The 18,542-nt window shown below is 33.6% G+C and overlaps 2 protein-coding genes across 2 annotated transcripts; one reads left to right on the forward strand and one right to left on the reverse strand.

Annotated features, from left to right (window-relative positions):
- The first annotated feature begins 9,747 nt into the window (after nucleotides 1-9,747).
- On the forward strand, nucleotides 9,748-10,342 carry LOC117915355 (ethylene-responsive transcription factor ERF095-like). The gene has a single exon (XM_034830916.1). The coding sequence runs from the start codon at nucleotides 9,751-9,753 to the stop codon at nucleotides 10,117-10,119; it is 369 nt and encodes a 122-aa protein (XP_034686807.1). The 5' UTR covers nucleotides 9,748-9,750; the 3' UTR covers nucleotides 10,120-10,342.
- Nucleotides 10,343-16,815: 6,473 nt separating this feature from the next.
- Nucleotides 16,816-17,352, reverse strand: LOC117915473 (ethylene-responsive transcription factor ERF098-like). Its single transcript, XM_034831075.1, has one exon. It carries the CDS (start codon nucleotides 17,336-17,338, stop codon nucleotides 16,880-16,882), a length of 459 nt encoding a protein of 152 aa, XP_034686966.1. The 5' UTR covers nucleotides 17,339-17,352; the 3' UTR covers nucleotides 16,816-16,879.
- Between the last annotated feature and the right edge of the window lie 1,190 nt (nucleotides 17,353-18,542).

Consider the following 18,542-nt stretch of genomic DNA (forward strand, 5'->3'; position numbering starts at 1 on the left):
TCAAATTAAATTTAAAACTAGGTACACAAAGGACATTATCCAAGACACATTAGGAGTTAATACTACAAATATAAGTAATAGAGGACTCTACTCTATTTAATTATTTTAAAAAATTTTAACAGAAGGATGAGATGTAAAAAAAGGAAAGAAAAAAAGGAGACCATGTGGTCAGTAACTCCAGAATCAATACACAAGAAGTTGAATAAGAAGAAAAATTAATGTTAAGTGCAATACTTATTAATTTATTCTATGGAGGGAGATTACCTACAAAATTTGATCTTGGTTGAGTTTAATCAACAATAGAATTTGTTCGCATTGTTCTAGCAAAAAAGAAAAGGTTTGCGGGGTTGATGAAATGATAGAAACTTGAATAGCAAATGCTTGAGAAGAAGAGGTTGGTCCTTTATACAACTTATAGCCTAAATGATATCTATGCAGTTTATAGCATTTTTCTTTGGTATGATCCATCATTTTATAAAAATCATAGTTGAGTTTTGAGTTGTTAAAAGGATTTGACTTTGGACATTTGCTTATAAGATTATTCCATTTTGTAGCCAATGTATTGAAATCCTATGGAGATCTTAGAATAGAAATCCCACATTTTTTTCTTCTTAAAAGAGTAGAGAAAAGACCTTACACATTACTAGAATTAAATTCATTAATAAGATATGATCGCATACAATTGTATAAGTCTTATTTAAACCTATCAAAAATTGCATGGTATGGTCTCTCTCTTTGTATGCCTCCAAGGTTTTATTTGATTCCCATATGCAAGATGGAACTAGAGAGTAAAGGCCTAATTCATCTCATAATGCCTTCAACTTTGAATAATATGTCAAAACAAAACCTTGACTTAGTGATATTGAATCAACTCTTTGTTGGAGTTCAAAGATATGAGGTTCATTGATTTGAGAAAAGCTTTCTTCTAAATCAATCCATTAATATTTTATTATGTCTGCATGTATACATGCATCTTCTACAAGTACTTTAATGATGTTATTCACCATCCATGAGGCAACCATGTTGTCCCCTTATTTCCAAAAACCATAGTTTGGATTTATGGTAGGAGGCTTGGTTATGAACTCGATCTTTGATAAATTCAAACTTGTTCTTTGCACTAAGAGTGTTGATTATTGCTCTACTCACATGATATAATTTTCTCCATTTAACAATGAAAAACTCGAAATCGCACTAGGATCATCTAAAAAGTGTAAAAGGAAAACACATTCTTGGCATCATTTGGGAAGCCATGACAACGGATATTATGAAGAAAGAGAAGGTAACTAAGGGCCAAGATATTATCAAGGGTAGCATGTGACTTTGATACCATGTCAAAGAATGAACATGGTAGAGAGAAATTCTTTATTTTCAATATATTTAATTGATGAATGAATACAATATTTTATATACAAATTGTACAAAAGTATATACATGTAAATTAAATAAAGGGAATACAAAACCAAATCATATTAGGCATAATTTCAGGAATATTATTGTGTATATATTTGCTGTTAATATTTTCCTATATTAGAAGATTTCTTATTGTACTCTTCTAGGAGTTTACCTTATTTAGGACTCTGATGTATATAAGATAATCAAGGTGAATGAGAAAGGTAGAAGCTGTTCTCCCAATTTTCTTTGTTCTCTACATGGTATCAAAGCCATGGTTGATCCACCAAAAGAAGGGGAAAAACTGTCAAATCCTTATTCTCTCAATTCGAATGACAATCCTAGTAATATAATTACTCAAGTTCAATTGAGATGAGAGAATTATGATGAATGGGTACGGGCTATGCGAACTGCACTTTGTGCCAAGAAGAAATATGGATTTGTTGATGGAATGATCAAACAACCAACTGAGAATGCACAGGAAATCGAAGATTGGTGGACGGTTAATTCGATGTTGGTTTCTTGGGTGTTTAATACCATCAAACCCAGACTTCGATCAACCATCTCACACATGGAGATCGTGAAAGATCTGTGGGATGATATTAGGAAGAGATTTTCAATTGGCAATGGACCATGGGTGCAACAATTGAGATCAGACTTGGCAAATTGCAAACAGAATGGGCAAGCCATTGTCACCTATTATGGTCAGCTCAAAATGATTTGGGATGAATTGAATAACTATGATAAGATACCGGTATGTAATTGCGCTGGATGTAAGTGTAATCTAACGATCGTCTTGGAAAAGAAGTGTGAAGAAGGGAGGGTACATTAGTTTTTGATGGGTTTGGATGAAGAAGGATACAGTGCTGTGCGTTCGAATATCCTTAGCACTGAATCCTTATCAAACTTGAATTGAGTTTATGCTATGGTTGTGTAACAAGAAAGGATGAGAACTGTGACTCGTATAAAAGAAGAAAGAGGGAATCCAATGAGTTTTGTGATGAAAACAGGAGGTCAAAATTCAAGGGAGGAAGAAAAAGATAGAAACGTGGTGTACACAAATTGTAAACGAGAATGACATGATGCAGATACTTGTTTTCAATTAATTGGGTACCTTGAATGGTGGGGTAACAGACCAAGAACAAACGTTTTTGGATGTGGAGGTGGACGCAAACATGGTACTCATGGAGGACATGATAAGGGGAGGACTGCTTGGGAAAATACAGCTACAACAAACGATGCCAATAAAAAGGGAATTGTGGGCTTGAATGATGAACAATAGACCACATTGAGGGGAATGTTGAGTGCTCATAAAACTGGTATTAATGAGAGGTTGATGGGTAAGCAAAGTTAATTACCCTAGATCATTGATTCAGGAGCTTCCAATCATATGACTAGTCTGTATACATGTATGAGAGAAGTAAAAGATATTGTTCCATGTCTGGTTGGGTTACCAGATGGAGTGGAGATCATGGCCTTGAAGGAAGAAACTGTTTGTCTTGAAGGAAAATTGAAATTGCATAATGTTCTTTTTGTGCCAAAATAAAAATGCAATTTGATTTATGTATCTCAACTTCTTAGAGATTCAGGTTTGGTGATTCAACTAATTGACATATTTTGTGTTATATAGGACCGAAGTACGAGGAAGGTGATTGGAACGGGTGAGCAATGTGAGGGGCTTTACTTTCTCTAGGGAGTAGCTTCGGTTCATGCTTTTAAGATGAATGGTGTTGCTTCTTTTGAGCTTTGGCATAGGCGAATGGGACATCCTTCTTATAAGGTGTTAGGATTGATTCCTGAAGTAGTATGTAATAATAAAAATGAAAATAAGGTTTGTGATGTTTGTTTTAAAGCTAAGCAAACAAAAAAAATGTTCTCTTCTAGTGAAAATAAAGCCAAAGAATGTTTTGATTTAATTCATTGTGATTTATGGGAACCCTATAGAGTTCTAGCTTCTTGTGGTGCACTTTATTTTTTTACCATTGTGGATGATTGCTCTCGTGTTGTTTGGATATATTTGTTGAATGAGAAAAATGAAGTAGGTTATGTTCTTAAGAAATTCATGGCAATGATTCGATGACAATTTTAGAAAGATGTCAAAATTGTGCGAAGTGACAATGGTAGAGAATTTATGAGTTTGAAAGAATATTTTGATGAGATTACGATTGTGCATCAAACTTCATGTGTTGGTACTCTTCAACAAAATGGGAGAGTGGAGAGAAAACATCACCATATCCTGAATGTGGCGAGAGCATTGCGATTTCAAGCACATTTGCCTCTTGAATTATGGGGCGAATGTATTATCACGGCTGGTTATTTAATCAATAGAACTCCATCTGTGCTGTTAAATGGCAAAAGTCCTTATGAAATTTTATTTGGACAGAAACCATCTTATCAGAGTGTTCGAATCTTTGGATGTTTATGTTATAGTCACAATTTGAACCGAGACAAGGATAAGTTTGCTAGTCGAAGTCGAAAATGCATCTTTGTTGGGTATCCTGTTTGACAAGACAAGATGGAGACTTTATGACTTGGAAACCGGCGAATATTTTGTTTCCCGTGATATGGTGTTCGTTGAAATTGATTTTCCATTCGCCGATAAGGATGTTACTATTGATGATTTAAATGTCCATAGAACACACAATTGGAGCGCTGGTATTGAAGTAGATTGTGATGAAGGGGAGTTGACCAATGAAGATGTTAGTGCTGAAGAGGAAAATTTAGAGGATGACTTTGTGGAAGAGGATAATACTGCAGAGGAATTTCTTGGAAGGGGACAACAAGTTAAGGTGCCATATGTTCGTTTGAAGGACTATGTGACTCACACCATCAAATTAGGCCCCTCAGTGCGCTCACCATTCCAATCAAATTCCTTAGACACTCTTTATCCTAAAGCAAATTATGTCAGTTATGATAAGTTGTCTTCGATGCATCAGTCTTTTTTGGAAAATATTACTGCAGGACATGAACCAACTACATATGCAGAAGCAACAAAAGAAGAATGTTGGAGAGATGCAAAGAGAAAAGAAATTCAAGCTCTTGAGGATAATGGGACTTGGACTGTGGTTGATCTACCACCTAGGAAGAAAGCAATCGGAACCAAGTGGGTTTATAAGATTAAATACCACTCCGACGGAAATGTAGAACATTGCAAGGCGAGATTGGTGATCTTTGGCAATAATCAAGTTGAAGGAATAGATTACCATGAGACTTTTGCTCCTACAGCCAAGATGATTACTGTGCGCACTTTTCTTGTTGTTGCAGCTGCAAAAAACTGGAATTTGCATAAGATGGATGTGCAAAATGCCTGTTTGCATGGTGACTTAGATGAAGAGGTTTACATGAAAATGCCACTTGGTTTTGCTTCCAATTCTTCTGGGAAGGTATGTAAACTTCAAAAGTCTTTATATGGTTTACGCCAAGCTCCTCTATGTTGGTTTGCTAAATTGGCAGAATCTTTGAAAAAGTTTGGTTTTCAACAATCAAGCTCCGATTACTCTCTCTTTACTTTCCGAGATGGAACTGTTCAGATGAATATTCTAGTCTACGTTGATGACCTTATTATTTCGGGCACTGATGAGGTAGTTGTCCAAAAATTTAAGGATTATTTAAACCAATGCTTTCATATGAAAGACTTGGGCAAGTTGAAGTATTTTTTGGGGATTGAGGTGGCTCGGAATTCTGAGGGTTTGTTCTTATGTCAACGGAAATATGCATTGGATATAATTTCCAAAACTGGTTTGTTGGGAGCTAAACCGGCCAAGACACCTCTTGAGCAGAATCATAAACTAGCACTTGCAACGGGTCCGGTTTTGAAGGATCCAGCTCCGTATAGGCACTTGGTGGGTCGTCTTATTTATTTGACTATCACTCGTCCTGAGTTGTCTTACTGTGTTCATATTCTAGCTCAGTTCATGTAGCAATCGAAATAAGATCATTTAGCAGCAGCTCTGCATGTTGTTCGTTATTTGAAAGGCAATCCAAGACACGACATCTTAAGTGCCCATTGTGATATGAAGTTGTATGGTTATTGTGATTCTGATTGGGCTAGTTGTCCTTTAACTCGACAATCTTTGACAGGATGTTTTGTTTTCTTAGGAAATTCTCCAATTTCTTGGAAAACCAAGAAACAGCAAACTATATCTCTCTCTTCTGCTGAAGCAGAGTATCGGTCTATGACTACCACTACTTGTGAATTGAAGTGGCTAAAAGGTTTGCTGAGGTCTCTTGGTGTTGATCATTTTGGACCAATGATTCTCTACTGTGATAGTCAGGCAGCAATGCACATAGCTGCTAATCCAGTATACCACGAATGCACGAAACATATTGAGGTTGATTGTCATTTTATTCGTGACGAGATCAGCTCTGGGAATATCGTGACCAAATATGTTCATACTTCAGTTCAGCTTGCAGATATTTTAACAAAATCTTTGGGCACGAATCAATTTGATGTTCTTTTGCGCAAGTTGGGCATTCTGGATATTCATGCTCCAACTTGAAAGGGGGGGGGGGGGGGGGGGGGGGTATTAGGCATAATTTCAGGAATATTATTGTGTATATATTTGCTGTTAATATTTTTCTATATTAGAAGATTTCTTATTGTACTCTTCTAAGAGTTTACCTTATTTAGGACTCTGATGTATATAAGATAATCAAGGAGAATAAGAAAGATAGAAGTTTTTCTCCCCATTTTCTTTGTTCTCTACAAATCACAATTAAATCAAAATCAAATAACTGGTTGATATTAAGTAGAAGATTAAACTTGAATCAACTCATATATTCAATAAAACTAAAGTTTACATACCACTATACATATTAAAAATATTATAAATTTTTATTATACAATAATTAGGTGATAATGTATCTTATCATGTTGAGGTGAGAAATAGTGAAAATTTACTTAATCCGACTATGACCCATTTGATAATCGTGTCAAAATGACCTAACATGAATACAATTAGTTTATTTCATGATAATAGCATGACCCTTTTAACATGTTTAATAAATATATTAACTTGGATTATGTATAAATTGACACGAATAACTCATTAACTTGATTTCAACCCCTTAAACTCATTAACACAATTCCAACCCAATAAACTTGTTAATATGATTTAACTCATTAAACTTGTTAATAGGATTCTAACCTCTTTAACCTATTTAAAATTTAAAATTTATAAATAATGAAATACTTCTAGAAAGTTTAATTTTTTAAATTTGAACTATAATACATGTATGCAACAATTTCATGAGTCCTGAAAAATTAGCAAAATTATAGAAAAATAATACAAACAAAAATTTGTATTAAAATTAATAATTATGGGGTACAATCTTAGTCATAGCACCGCTTATTTCTGAATGACTTTATTAAAAAGCGAAGAATACATGTGTAGTTCTTATGTGCTTTCTTAAACTTGTAAGGCGATTTTATAAAGTTTTTTTTTTCCTTTGTGAAACCTCTTTTTCTATGTGAAATTGTTTTGCCGATTTGAAATCTTAATTAAAGGAAGTTACTATTATTTATAATTGAAACTAGAGAATTAAATGTGGAATCCCCAAGATTTAGTTGCTTAATTCAAGGAATTTGATTAATTGATTTTGGTAACTTGTCTCAGAAAATTTTCTAACAAGAATATTTATTTTTCATCTCTTTTATTTCAATTGGAATAATTGTTTCCTTTGTAAATTTGCCAATAGAATATTTATTTATTTATTTATTTCTCTTTTGACTACAATGAGAAGATTTGATTTTATTTGTAAGACTAAATTTTATAACCTTTCAAATTTAGCCAAGTGACACCTTTTGAATATATGTCACATGTCAAATGTGTGTGACTCATTAGTTGTTGAGCCTAAATTTTGTTGAATTAGAAAGCTATAATTTTGAAGACCAATTTAGTGATAATTTAATTCACTAAATTTTTTTGGTGTCTACAGTATATTTATAATATGAAAAGTAAATTAAAATTTTAATTTTTTACTTGTTTATTATTTAATGATAAATATTTTTAATCTTTATTGAAATATATAAAATTTTAATTTTTTAAATTTCTCTATATAAAATATATAGATTTATATGGTCTAATTGAGTCATTAAAATAAATAGGGTAAATAACTCACACATAAGTGATGGATCATTCTAACATGATTAAATAAACAAGTTAGATGAATTAAGTAGTCAAATACAAACATGATTTGTTTATTAAATAAGTTATATGAATTGATACGATTATGACATCAACTCAATTAAACTTAACTCAAATAAGCTAAAATTTGTCTTCTATTTTAAGTTGTCTAGTTGTTGACACAAATTTTCTCAAAATAAAGAAATTATATACAAAATTGGAAATTTGATCATTTGAGGGACCATTTTCAATACTCTTTTTTAAGTAATCTGGTGTTTAATTTTGAATCAAATGGGCTTTCATCGACAAATAATAGACTATGTAGTTTTCATATAAGAAGAAATCTCAAGCCTTTTTTTCTTTAAGGAATCTTTAAATTTTCTTTGATACTTTAAAAAATCAATCTTCTTTGATTTTTTAAGAAATCTTTGAATTTCTTAAAGTCTTTTAAAAAAAATCTGAGTTTTCAAGGAATTTTTTTAATAACTCTCCAAATTTCTTTGATATTCCATAGTGTCCTTTAGAAGGGGACAAATCCTCTATACAGGATTGAGAGTTTTATTTTAATATTATCTCTTAATTTTTAAGAAATAACTCTCTTATTTATGATAATTACTATTTGTTTTATTTATCATAATTAGTTGTCTATGATAATTATCATAATTAATTTTTCTAGAGATAAATAATTAGATTTAATTAATCATGATAACTATAATATTTATTTAATTTGTTATTAAATTATTTTACATAACATATCAATATATACTATTAGTCAATTATTAACACCGATAATTAATGAGTTGGCATAAAATTTATCTCTCTATAATAGTATCAAAGTGAGCCTTAATAATAACATTGCTTATAGTCAATTTCACATGCCAACTTTTTACTGGGCATTGGCGATTTCAATTTTGATAGTCCGGTTAGAAAAAGTAGGTAAAGATTATTTGATGTGGTAGGTCATTTCTTTCATAAAGACGATGGCAGTGAATACATGAGACAGGTGATAAAGGAGAGATTCTTTCTTTTGGCTTTGGAATTTTAATGAGGTCCTCGATCCTCATCCAAAATACACCTCTCCAAAGGGTTTCATATTTGATCATTTGAACTTTTCTATGTATAATTTATAAAAATCTTAATAAAAAAAAATGATTTGGCATGTGCCTTTCGAACTGCTGGTTTTCTGTTCCAAAAATGAGAATGGTTTCAAGTGGATGAAGGAAGGTGAAGAACCCTTGGTTTTATTAAGTGAAAAGTCACATGATTAAATGAACATAAGGCGGCAAAGGCTGAAAATTCAATATTATACTAAGGAACCCACCCCACTGGTCACACAGGGCGACTGCACTTTTGGTGAAGAAGCCCCCACGAGAATGAAGGATACCGAAGGTGACACCAAAACATTAAGCAGCACCAAGGTTTCAGTATATTATAAGATGGGATCATATGAAAGACAATCTCTAATCTCTCTCCAATCTCTTCTTTAACCTTTTCTTACTTAAATCCATTTCCATGGTAGGGCACATGTCCAGCTGACCCTACCCCCTCACCTACCTATACGGCTATACCCTTTTGTATAATTTGATATGGATTGGAAGCCACCCAAACATCTTTCTAATTGCTCGTAAATGTTGAAGTGCCTTACCATTTTGAGGCTGCCCTAATGTGTGGCTGAAGTACGTAGGAAAAAAAAATTGTGATACATGCACTGACGAATCAAATCCCAATGTCAAATTATTAGACCCACCTGGTTTTTAAATTATTGTGAATGCCGCTGGCCATGGATAAATGGAATTAGTGCGTGGCTTAATGAAAATTTATTTTGAAAGGGTTATTAATTTGACAGAATTTTGGCTGATACTTGGAGTTGAACGTAAGCATATATGACCTCATTTCGGGTGTGATATTGTGCTTATAACGAACCTTTCGTTCTTTCCAATTCCAGTGGGTTTTAAATAATTAAAGAATTCATGGTTCGAAGGCAAAAGGTAGAAGACCAAAAAGGGATTATAAAGCCATCGGCTTGACCATCCAGATGCAATGGATACAAACTTTGGACTCTATCGAAAGTTCTTTGGGCACGTGCCCAAGTGTCCTACCCATATGATAAGTTACACGTGGCTAATTGCGGACCGGTTGCTCGTGCTAAACAGGGTACTTTTTCTACGCATATAAGATATGTTTCACTAGTAGGGCTTCACCATGCAAACTCATGGATGAAGACCCTGAGGCCAAGATGAAGGAACAGAAAGAAGGCGGAGGAGAGGTTCGGTATCGAGGCGTTCGGAGGCGGCCATGGGGGAAGTTTGCTGCCGAGATACGTGACTCGACTAGGCATGGAGCGCGCGTCTGGCTCGGGACTTTCAATTCTGCGGAGGAGGCTGCTAGAGCATATGACCGAGCTGCTTATGCCATGAGGGGTTCCTTGGCGATTCTCAACTTCCCTAATGAGTATCATACACCCGGCACGGCTAGCTCTTCAGCTTCATCCTCAATGGCCGAAGGTGATCAGCAGGGAAAACAAGTTATTGAATTGGAGTACTTGGATGATAAGCTGCTAGAGGATCTTCTCGACTCTGAAGACAAAAAGAACAAGAAAACCTGAAGTTTCTGCTGCCTCAGATCCTCTGAAACCTAGTGCTTCATCGAAAAAAAATCCCCTCGCTCCTGATTAACAAAATTTTTATTTTAGTCAATGAATGTGTTCTTGGATCATTATAAGTATTTCTGCCGAAGTCTATTGATTTTTGGAGACTGAAAAATGTCAGAAAAATTGGTGCGAACAGGTTTACTCCTTTCTAAATTATGCAATTGAAGTATTTGGATTAGTGCGCAGTGTAAACATCAAGGAAAGCATGATCCACTATTTTAAGGAGCCTAAGTGCTTTCCCCTTTACTCTTTTAGGATGTCTTTTCAGTGAAGAAAGTTGGGAGACCACCACTTACCCTTTTGATTGGTGTATAACTGCCAACTAATAACTGGACTAACATTTGGCCCGTCTGGCCCTACTTCTTTGACTTTGTTGTTAATTTATAACTTTATGTGAAGTGGGGGCTGTTTGGGAATGTGTGAAGCAAGGATTTGAGCCGACTGCGCCTAATCTGATTCACCATAATTGACTTCATTTTACCATATTGGTTTTTTTTCTTCTTCTTTTTAAATGGCTTGGGAGGAGGAGGGGATTTGGGAGGGATGCAATGCCATGGTTGCATGCTGGATTATCCTTCCAAATGAAACATCCATTTGGTTTCTAGTAACTAATTGCAAACAATTAAAGAGAATAAAATTTTAAGATGATTCAACAATAAGTACCTATGTCCATGAAAAGGAGAGAAATTCACTCATGGGTGTTCATGAAAGACATCACAAAGAACCATCAATATGAGAAGAATCCTGATACAATTAACTTTCATGCATAAGAAAAGACCCTCAAAAGAGAATAATGCTTACAAGGAAAGAATCTCAATACGATCAACTGAAAAAATATTCCAATTTAATTGGAAATCCTTATATGGGAAGAATATCAATAAAATCAACTAAAAAAAATATTTTAATTTTATATCAAAATATTCGTGATTTAACCCGTATCATTTCATCATGACTTCTTATAAATTTTGTTCCTTTTTATCAACACCACCCCTTGAGTTGGAGCATAAATATTTATTAAGCTAACTTGGACAAGATCTTGAGAAATTTTGTCGCAAGATTTGTTTGCACTTTTTTTTTTCAAATAAAGTCATAATTAACTTTAATATGTTTAATCATTTCATGAAATACTAGATTTTAAGCAATGTTGATAGCATACTTATGCCTGAAAGCTTTATCCCAAATCACATGAGTACATGAAGTGATTGCATCATCAATGGTAGTATTATTACTTTATATTCAACTTCTCCACTTGATAGGAATCATAGGATGCATGAAAGCATTGTGCTTTCTTCTGTTTCAAGTAATAAATATTATCACCAACAAAGGTGCAATTAATACCTAGTAACAGAGTACCTAGTGGTAGCATGCACCTATCCACTGAACTTGTACTCGACTCTATGAGTGTACATTACATAGACCTTTTTTCGAAGTCTAAATGTCTCTTGATAAAACCTTCTAATATTTGAGGGTTTTGGTAACATTCATGTATCAATGAACAAATTAATTTACTAGCTAAACTTTAAAATTAGGCAATGTTTTTCAATGGCTGATCAAGATCTTGGAATTTTCAATGTTGTTTGAATAGCTTCCACACACAAGCATATTTTCTCCTATTTAGGAATAATCCCTTTTTTGAAGGTGTGATCTTTATGCTCAAAAAATAAAGATACTCAAAAATTTAATATTGACCTTCTCGTGAAGGAAAAGCTTTATAACTAATTTTTTTGTGCATTATATATATCCTCAATATAGACTTAAAATAAAAAATAAAAAAGTTACTCCCTCTATAAAGAGTGAAAAGTCATTTAAACTTTTTTTTTTTTTAAAAAAAAGGAACCAATTACTCGCAAAAGTAATGATTATTTTTACATACCAAACTTGAGGAGATTACTTAAGATCACAAAAGTTTTTATTAAATTGCAAGCTAGATGCATTTGAAACGATCGTTGATGTCTTAGCAACACCTTATGTAACTCATCAATCTTTATGTAAAAATGCATTTTTTAACACCCATATAAAATAATGATCAATCCTAATTTAATAGAAACAAATGGTAATACATGAATAGCATTCATATTAATGAGAAAAGTAAATATTGCTTTATAATCAACTTCTTAAGTTTGTGTCAACGCATTAATCATTAGTTTAACTTTGTCATTCAATGATACCATCATTACGACATTTAATTAACTTAGATTTGCGTAAATCCCTTAATCACTAGTCTAGCTTTATGTCATTCAATGATACCATCATTATGGTATTTAATTGATCTTATACCCCAATTTGTATACCCCATGTTTTTCTCAATTTACCATACATCACTTAACAATGTTCCATGCATGGATTTTGTTAAGTGCCTTAAGTTCCTTTTGCATAGCCTTTCTCCAAATTAGATGAGGATTGGCTTCATTAATGTCATTAGACTCATGATATATGGAACTCAAACAATTGTTAAGTGATTTTGTATATATATATATATAAAAAAATTGTAATTAATGTGGTAGGCATAAAAATCTCACAAATGAGGATTGATTAATTGTTATAATTGAGCAACATGCCTGAGGCTTAGTCACAATACTAGAACTTGAAGTCAGACATTCTCTTCAAATAAGGACGTATATACATTATATTGGATCTCCATTAAACAAGTAAAGAACTATTTAGTAGACAATGAAACCTCATTGATCAATGGTGGTAGAGAGACACATGATGACCGGACTATTCCCTTGGAAATGAGAATAAAAAATATCATTAGCCGCAAAAATCTCAATAAAATTTAGATAATGGGATATAAAGAGTTTATGAATTTTACAATCATAACTTTTATACTGGTTTAAGTGGTAGAGTAATCAAGAAAACGAAACGAGTTTGATGAGTGGTTGAGATATGAACAAAGCAAAGATTTTCAAAGACACCAAAATCAGAAATCTCAATTTCTGGGCTAAGGATTTCAAGAAGAAATTTAAAATTAACTACATGACTAGAAAATTTGTTCATCAAGGAAATAGAAGTAACGATATCATAACATCATAATTAATCAATATTTTTAATAACATGCATTTGGAACATGATATACCGGCTTTCTAATAATCAATGATTTTTGGTTCAACCACACCATTTTGTTTTGGGATGCCAATACAACTAGTTTAGCGAATGATGCCATATTTGTCTAAATATTGCAATTTTTTTTGGTATATTTAGTATTTGACCTTAAAAACTTAATGTAAGTGCAAATTAGGTAGTGTCGACAATGAAATGGAAATTTTGGAAAATAGAAACAACCTCATTTTTATGTTCTAATAAGTAAACCTATGTAGCAAAAGAATAGTCATTAAAAAAAAAGGTAACAAAATGTTGATTTCCATCCTATGGATCAATTAGGACACAACCCCAAGGTAAACTAATTTGAAAGTTGCAACAAAAATGGAAGAGATGAAAAAAAAAATAGAGGAATTTAAGGTTGTTTCAAAATTTCAAGACATGCTAAGAAACACATGAGATTATAGATGATTAGGTAACAACTTTGGTTAAGTATATTCAACATATATATCCCACGATGATAAATATTTTCACTAAACTTTTCCTATTATTCAATCCCCTAATACCATACAAGTGAAAAATTAATGTCACGGTCGAAAATTTTAATAAGCTTCCAAAGAGATAATAATTTTGGGGAAAAAAACAACCTAAGAAACCTATGAATTGAGATAATTTGGGAAAAAACTAAATGTTAGTTAGCTCTAGAAGGGAATTGAAGCTCATCATCAATAAAGATTGTTGCTATCTCCAATAAAATCAAGTAAACCATTAAGATCACTATTAATGGTATGATTAGCAGCACCAATTATCGACAAAAAAATTATTAAAAATATAAGAAATGAGAGCTTTAAGATTATCTAATTGATTTGTAAACCTAGGTAAGTGAATCAGTATTACGTTTTGTAAAGGAAGCTTAGATCCAATTGGTATCATTCACCATGTTATTGGATTAAATTACACTATCAAACTTTGGCTTTAAATGAGAATGAAGAATCTAACCACAATCCTTATTGGGATTAGATATGTTATTGCAATAATGTTTACAATCGGATGAGTGCTAATTTCTATTGAAATCATGAAGCAATCTCTTATCATTGGTCTTCTTTGTAGAAACATGAGCATTGAATTTAAAATTAATAATTGTTACTTGGGAATCAACCTTCATAATCATTGCCTGGGTTTCCTAATCACTTTCAAGAATAGCACTTACTAATATAGTGAAGGCACTCGAAACTAATCAAATTTGTCCTCTTAAAGTTGTCATATTCAAGCTTCAGAATAGCCAATAATTGAAAAACTTATCATACTCAGCATTTTGTTGAAGAATATTTGGGTCTATTGAAGGGGACAATATAGGGAAGATTTGTCCCATATGCTCAAAATGTTCAATTAACAAAGTGTTCTGTATGTTTAGGGATTTGTTAGCTTTAATTACACAAAACATTAACAGTTTTAGAGAAAATTAATTTTTTTTTGCAATCTTAGGTTCCATGAAATTAAAAGGCCAATAACAAGTCAATATGGCTTGAGACCCAGTCATCATATTCAAAGTCATCCAACTTAGAAGCATTCATTTTGCCACTAACATGTGCTAATTTCCATTTTCTATCTTTCAAGAGAAAAAGACTGCTCTTAACCATGGCAAATAATTGAACCCATTAAGAAGATTGAGAAAAGTATCATATGAGGGTTGTCATTTTCCTCCATGACAAAGAAAAAGCAACAGAGAAAAACTCATAATATTAGAAAGAGAATGAAAGAAATTGAGTCATAGATACACACAGAAGAATCCAAAAATAAAGCAATAATACAACCACAAATATGAGAAGAAGCTCAATTACAAAGAAAGGAACTCAATACAATCAACTAAAAAGCATTCCGAAGTTCATACGAAAATATTCATAATGTGAAGATCATTTCATGATTCCTACAATTTCTTCCTTCTACCAGTCCACTCCATACAAGGTTTGATCAACAACTTCTTCATTGATTTTCTGGTCTCTCTCCGGTGTATCATAGAGCATTTTTGACATGTTTCTGCAAGATACACTTGTTAACTTTAAGCGACATAAGTGCAAAAAAACAAGATCATGTTGTATTGCCTGTGCTTCCACTCTGCCTTGTTTAGTACTATTATGGAGCAGTACTTCCATATAGAACCAGTGATCTCCAGTTCATTATGTTGCCTTCTTTAAACTAACTTTAATTATCTATACATATAAAACAAAGTGGTCCCATCAAGGGGCTAAATCAAGAATCAAGTGGGGCGAACAGGAAACAGTGGCATCAATCTTTAAGTCCATAAGCTTTAATAAAAGGAATAAAACCAAGGATATGAATATGTTATTTTTTCATTTGTTCATGCACTGGAAGATCTTTCCTCTTCAAGCATTGAACCAGCATCCTTCTGTGCAAGTTGCTGTCGGAACCTTCTATAATTGTCAGAAGTCTGTTTCTGAAATATACAGATAAAACTTTTAGCAAGTCTTGACATTGCTCATCACTAGGACATTGTACTAGGATACCAATTCATCTAATTAGGGTCAAGTTGGCATCTCGTACACTAATTTTTATTTTTCCTTCATCTTTTGTTCCCATTTGCAGTGGAAGTGGCACTTAGAATATCTGATCATGAAGAATTAGCTTTCGGTGAGATGATACTAGGTCAATTGCCATTATCTTTTTGAGTTACTGTGCGGGCAATCTTGAAAATATTTTGGGATAAATAGAATTTGTGCTTATCATAAACATGCTCAACATCCAAATCAAGTGCTTTTACTATTGATATCAAATCAGTAATTGATTTTAACCTTTATGCTTATCTTTCAGATTCTCAATTAAGTATCTTGAATAATGATATTAAGCAGAAATCCTGAATTGAATTGCTTTAATTAACTGTGCCTTATCAAGCTTGTCAGCAGTGCTATTGCTACCGCGAATCAAATTCGCTGTGCTTCCCGCCTTCTCCAAATAAGCCACAAGCCCAATTATATCCGCCCTCCTCCCATCTCCAAGGGATCAAAAACTAAAATGATTTCAATCAATTTTCAAGTTTTCCATCTTGATCAGTAGACCACCCGGCATGAATGTTACCCTCAGTTTAGGAATAGCAATTCCTTTTACTAATCATTTGGCACTAAAAACTATGACCCCTAGCAATTCATTCCCTCCATTAGATCTCTGGGGGCATCTTGGCTCAGCCAAAAATGATAAGTCATTGCATTTCACATTGCATTCATTTGTATTAATGAGCTAATTTTTTTTCACAGAATGTGAAGTGAATTGAATTACTTCCAACCATGTGTCTCTATAAGGGTTTAACAAATGTAATTTGCATTGTCTGTACACTTTTTTTTTGGTTTCGTTTCTTTTCTTTTTTATGCATGATTCATTAGTCCACGGATCTTCTATGCAAAGTGTGCAGGCCAAACACCTCCTTCAATGCATTATTCTAGAAGTTAAGACTCAGTTTACTCCTTAATTGATCTGTTCCATTTACTTCAAATCATTTGATTACATGAAATGAATCTTGAAATTCAAAAATGCATCAAGGTTAAAAGACCTTCCAATGCATTAAGAAATCATCTGATACACAATATATGTGAACCTGCAACAACAATAATGTCAAAACGGAAAACTTAGGTAGAAAATATTAGAACGGAAACTTACGACGAACTCAATTTTTGGCGCCTTTCTTCTTCTCATCTTCTGATCCAAGAAGCTCTTCCAACACCGTGTCATCCAAACACTCGAACTCAATGACTTGCTTTTCTTGCCCAGAAGAGGAACCTCCCATCTCTAAACTCCTACAAGGGCCAGAAGATGACGAGGAAGACGATGAGGATGGTGATGGTGGGGGGCGATGGGAGCCCATGACTTCAGAATAGTACTCATTAGGAAAGTTAAGAATGGCAAGATGACCCCTTAAGTTAAAGGCCGCTCGATCATAGGCGCGAGCTGCATCCTCCGCCCTGTCAAATGTGCCTAGCCATAGACGAGCACCTTGCCTAGACGGATCCCTAATCTCGGCTGCAAACTTCCCCCATGGCCTCCTCCTCACCCCTCGGTATCGAACTTCTTCCTTTTCCTTCCCTTCCTGCTCCTGCTTCTCATTCCCTTTCGAATGATCTTCCATGCTACACGTGTCGATTTGCTAGGCGCAATTTTTTTGGTTTCAAATGTGCTGGTTTACGAGAGGCATGGATGCTTATGTATATATATGGTTGCCACAGTCAGGTCTGACGTCACAGCTCAATATATGTTCCACAGCGTGGGTTGACGAGCTTTCTGAGGGGGTTTCCTCGAATTCAAAGCAAGTATAAAAATTCGATTCTCCGACCTTTCCACGGAGGATCGAACAGGGCTTTTATTAGTATAATAACTCCACACTGTTATCAAATAGTCAATGTGATCTAGATTCTTCGTTAATTTTTTCCACCTGACTGATTGTTTACAATTTTATTTTTCACCGTCACAAATTTCTACCATTTACGCGATTCCCTGGATTTCATTTTTCTTTAATGTTGACTTTACGAGGCAATAGGACCCCACAGTAACCCCACTAGGGCGACTTCATGGGAACCAGATTACTTTTGGATCCAGATATGGTCCAAAAGAAATAAGACAAATCAATTAATGTCCAATAAAGTTTGATGGAACCCTTAGTCCGTGTTTCCTGTGGATGTATGTATTGTATGCACCTCAATTTTCACCAATCCCTGCTACGAGTCCCTTTAATTTTGACGTTATCAATGTTTTTCATGACATTAGCAGAGAGTTTTTCTGCCGTCTTTGAATTGAGGACCTTCCGCGGCCCATAAACTAATAAGGATCGTCCAGTGAATTTAATCTTCCCCAGTTAATTATCCTGCGAGGGAAACTTGGGCAGTAAGTTGCCTACATGAGTGGCTCCGCCTACTCTGGTCAAGGGACCATACGTCAGGACGACAACCAGTGTGGTCATATGATATCAAAGTGGTTGCCTGGACTCCAGGGTGGTCGCATCAAAGTTGTCAAATGAAGGCTAGCTTGGCAGGTTTTGGAAAATAATTATTGAAAAACATTTTCCATGAATAACAGTTTCTATGAACAGATTTTAAGAAAGTTTATTTTGTGATTTTTAGGAATTCTTTTAATTTTTTATTGATTTATTGATTATTTAATATTAGCTTAATTAATAGATTTTTCTTGGTCCCAAGTTATTAATTTATCAAGATTTAATCGTATCCATAATTAATCTAATTTTTTTTGGAGTGAGTGTGACAAAGTGCAAATTTTTCTAGAGTTTTATTAATGTTATTCAATGTCATAATTTAATTAATTATTTTAATTATTTATTA

This window comes from Vitis riparia, chromosome 5, assembly GCF_004353265.1.
Source record: "Vitis riparia cultivar Riparia Gloire de Montpellier isolate 1030 chromosome 5, EGFV_Vit.rip_1.0, whole genome shotgun sequence".
In the NCBI taxonomy this organism is placed as follows: domain Eukaryota; kingdom Viridiplantae; phylum Streptophyta; class Magnoliopsida; order Vitales; family Vitaceae; genus Vitis; species Vitis riparia.